The sequence below is a fragment of the Galeopterus variegatus genome, unplaced genomic scaffold, assembly GCF_000696425.1.
Source record: "Galeopterus variegatus unplaced genomic scaffold, G_variegatus-3.0.2 Scaffold9558, whole genome shotgun sequence".
In the NCBI taxonomy this organism is placed as follows: domain Eukaryota; kingdom Metazoa; phylum Chordata; class Mammalia; order Dermoptera; family Cynocephalidae; genus Galeopterus; species Galeopterus variegatus.
Window position 1 is genome coordinate 8,357 of NW_007735669.1, and position 4,349 is coordinate 12,705.

Here is a 4,349-nt window from a genome sequence, read left to right on the forward strand (position 1 = left end):
GGACATTAGTGGAATTCTAAAGAGCAAGGGCTTTGGTGCATCTCATTCCTGTGCATTGCAGATCCAGGACGCAGCCTGAAAACAGCCAGCTGAGGCTGGTGTGGTGTGGTGAAGCGTGAATGCACTTGGGTTCTAATCTTAGCTCTGTCACCAAAGTGCTGTGGGACCTTGGGGGAAGTTACTTATTCCTCTTGTGTCAGTGTCCTCGTTTGTTAAATGAGGGTCCCTTGCAGCTCTTACCTGGGGGTGGGTTTTTAAACCTTAAGTGGTCACATCTGATGCCTGGGCATGCATGTCACTGCCATTCAGCTGTCACTCCCTTGGTTGTCATTTCAGGGTACATGGAAGGGGCTGCCTTTGACTAGGACCCTTCTGGGGTGCTGGAGTCTTGCCCCGCGTTTTGCATAGTGTCTAACAGCTTTTCTGGGAGGCACAAGAAATGACCGCAGATCCCTATACAGATGTTCTCCCCAGCCCAGTGCATCCTGCCCCTCACTGTCTGGGTGATGGCTTCCCACTAGGAAGTGAGGCCTCAGATCCCAGGGAGATATGAGTACAGGAGCTTGGCTTAGGACCCAGCTTGCAGAACTCACCACTTGTTTTCTGTAGCCGTCTGGCCTGTGGTGGAGGGGGGCATGGCTGAGAGGCCATGGGCTGGCCTCCACTTGTTAGATTTAGATGTAAGTTCTGCAGTGGGCTTTTATCTTCAACACTTCTGTATCTGTTACATGGTAAGGTAGATAATGCTGTAGGTAATTGGAGGGCTGGGTTCAGGCTGGAAAGGAATTGAAAGGTGGTCTGCTGTTGCTAACTACCTTCAACCAATAAGCCAATAAGATTAACTGAATGGAGAATATTTGACTGTTACCATGAGTAGAGTGGAATTGTCCAGAACACTGTGCCTGAGGTCACATCTCCCCTTTTTGGGAGGAGTAGGAGTTTTCTCAGATTGCTAGGGAAGTTGCTGTCTTTGAGACTCCTTGAAGCCTCGGAGAGCATGAATCGCATTCTGATGGGTGTGGATTTGATTTACTCTTTTCCTTTTGCTCTGCTCCAGAATTGAGCTCCGGGCCCTGGGCAAGATCTCAGAAGGTGAGGAGCTGACCGTGTCCTATATCGACTTCCTCAACGTCAGTGAGGACCGCAAGAAGCAGCTGAAGAAACAGTACTACTTTGACTGCACGTGCGAGCACTGCCAAAAAGGGCTGAAGGATGACCTCTTCCTCGGGGTGAAAGACGACCCCAAGGTACACAGAGCCCTGCTGTGGGGTGTTCGTGGCCATCAAGGAGCCAGTCAAGAGGGGATTCCACAGCTAATCAATATGCTTCTGCCCAATGCCTTCCCAGAGGACCAGCCTCTAACCATTGGGGAGGTGGCATGGTGTGGTGGCTAGTGCAGTACTAGTGTCCTGGCACCACCACTTGCCGGGTGCTTGCATTTGGGGAAGCCATTGAGTTTTCTCTTCGGTAAAATAGGAATAATGGTCCCAGTACAAGGGGTTGTTACAAGGACTAAACAAGATGATGTATGTAAAGGGACCAGCATATAGAGTAGACGCTCGGCAAATTTTGGTTCCTCCTCCTGCCCCTTTACAGGTTAAGGAATGCTGAGAATTTCAGATATCGCGATGAGACTGGCAAAGGAGTTTGCTGTCTGGTCATTATAAAGATACTCCTATGGAGACTGGGCAATGTTTAGCTTGGTTGATGTCCTTTACTCCCTAGCAGCTGTTGCTGCTGAGTCCTCTGAGCAGCAGAGCACCAGAGGAAGGCTTGCTGAGGGGACGTAGGAGCTCAGCTGAGCTGGGAGGGAAGCTGAGCTGCCAGGTGTCAGAGTAGCTGATGAAAGCAGCAAGCTGAAAAGGAGAGTGGAGTCTGTAATCACTTACTACAATAGTGTAAGCAAGAAGCTAAAACCGGAGAAAGTGTCGCCTCCCCTGGTCCATTTCCTCCCATGGAGCAGTGCACCAGCGAGGGTCAGGTGGATCAGCACAGGTATGGGGGCATCTCACTGTTGAGGGAGCCCCAACAAAGCCTCCAGCAGCTTTACAGACCTAGGGTTGGAGGGAAGTAGAGGGTGAAGTGCTAGGGATGGAAAAGTACTGGGTACCAAGTCAGAGTGGGGAAAAGTGTCTTCAAGGCTTCGCCCTCTTCCTTCCATAAGGAGGCCTCAGCAGAGGTGCTGAGGAGGACCTTAGCCCAAGGTGTCAGATAAAGAGACCCAAGAATGAAGGTGCCCAGGCCAGGAATGCAACTATGTGAAGAGCATGACCACACAGGGAAGCCTAATTTCTTGACTGCATCGTGCACTGTCTCCCTCCCCGCCACCCTCCCAGACAGCCATGCACTGGCTGTGCACCAGGTCTGGTGGACGAGGGCAGCTTTCTGCTGAGGCCTGCCAGGTAAAGCCTTTGTCATTGCCTGTGGCAGGGCCTGAGAAATCACACATAGGTTTTTAATCAGGAGCCAGACTTTCAGGGGAGGTTAACTGAGCATTTCTATAAAACTGACAGTCTACTAGTGTATTTAATATACAAATACTTAAATGTACTTCTAAACTAACTTCCACATCCTATATGAGAGCAGAAATTTGCCTCTGATTAGAGCAAAGGCTACAAGCAAAACTGACTCCTCGGTACGGATGGTGTGGCCCCCTCAGGGACTTTCATTACTCAAAGGTGTTAGTGCTAATAATGTTCAGATAATACTGTCCCCCCATCCCTAACTCATCTCTCCCTTTCACCCCCTGGCTATTCTAGACATTTTTTTTTTTTTTGCCACCAACTTATTTAAATTCTCAATACATAATATTTTTTACCTGCTGACCAAGTTCTTCTAAGAATTTACCCTGCAGACATACTGGCACACGTGCACAAAGATATACAAGGAACTTCAAAAATTTCATGGAAAGACTTCTCTTATCTTTCAATCCTATTTTTCTATGAATTTATTGAGGTAACCTTGTATGTAAAGACAGACATTGCAGCATTATTGTGAACAACAAAATATTGAATAAAATCGAAACAACCACAGTAGAGAAATATTTAAATGAAGGAAATACCCTGCAATTATTAAAATGAAGGAGGTAAATCTTTACGTACAGACTTGGAATGAGCTCTATTTCTCAAGGGAAAAGAATTAAGGGGCTAAACAATGCCATGGGTATTAGTTTGCTTGGGCTGCTATAACAATGTACCATAAACTGGGTGGCCTGAACAACAGAAATTTGTCTCATAGTCCTGGAAGCTGGAAGTCCACAATCAAGGTGTGAGCAGGGTCAGTCCTTCTGAGGGCTGTGAAGGAAGGATCTGTTCTGATCTCTCTCCTGGGCTTGTGGTTGGTGTCTTCTGCCTGTGTCTCTTCAAGATGTCTTCCCTCTGGGCTTGTCTTTTTCTCTCTGCATGGCATTCTTTTTTAAAGGACCCCAGTCATATCGGATTAGGGGCCCACCCTACTTCAATATGATCTCATTTTAACTACTTACATCTGCAATGATCCTATTTCTAAATAAGGTCACATTCTGAGGTTCTGTGGGGGATAGGAGTTCAACATGTGAATTTTGGGGGGATACAATTCAACCCATAACACTGTGTGCACTACCATTTATGAAAATTAAAAGGGATATACACACTCACACAAACACAGACCCATGCTCACACAGGCATGGGCAAGCATAGTCCGTCTCCATACAGACAGAAGTAGGAGAGGAGGCTGTGACCAACAGGTCGACAATGCCTAAGGTAGAGAAATTGGCAGACAGCCCTCCCAGGACAGGAGACAAAGCAGTTGGGACCCAAGGATTAACATGTTCTTTATAGGAACAACATCCTTTTCATAGAATCAAAGTTCCTGTATTCCAGACAGTCTATACTAGCATGTATGCATGAGGCAGGAGTGCAGTGTCATAGGTGCTACAGAGAAAAGTCATCACTGTGTCCCCCCACCCCGGACCTTCAGAACCTGTGGGATAACATGTCTTCTTTGCGAGCCAGCAGCCTTCCCTCCTGGAGCCTGGCCCTGAGTGTTTGTTTCATAACTTGCTCCCAACACCAATTAATTATTTTGTTAATAGCCCAGACACTCTTTTCTCCCTTCTAAAGTTAAACCATCATGTAGTAATTTTTCTAAATCTTTTGATGTTTACCTGGCAGTTTCCAATACTTCCATAGGTAATATGTGGTCTTCAGTTCCTAGGTCTTCTCAATATGCTCCTGTCTTCCAGCCTAAATTGCAGAGTTGGCATCTCTCTTGATATAAAAGATCTATGGTTTGTGCTTGAACCTACCCGGTTTCAAAGCAAAAGCTTCCTATTGGTTTTTAAATCAAATTGGTTTTCTCTAAACCAATTT

At 46.7% G+C, this 4,349-nt stretch overlaps 1 protein-coding gene across 1 annotated transcript in view; it reads left to right on the plus strand.

The window, feature by feature from the left end:
* Positions 1-4,349, plus strand: part of LOC103609384 (histone-lysine N-methyltransferase SMYD1) — a 23,457-nt gene that overhangs the window by 7,523 nt on the left and 11,585 nt on the right. The window contains exon 4 of the mRNA XM_008593710.1: positions 1,058-1,247. Within this exon, the coding sequence (XP_008591932.1) occupies positions 1,058-1,247 (190 nt within the window). The remainder of the gene's footprint in view (positions 1-1,057; positions 1,248-4,349) is intronic.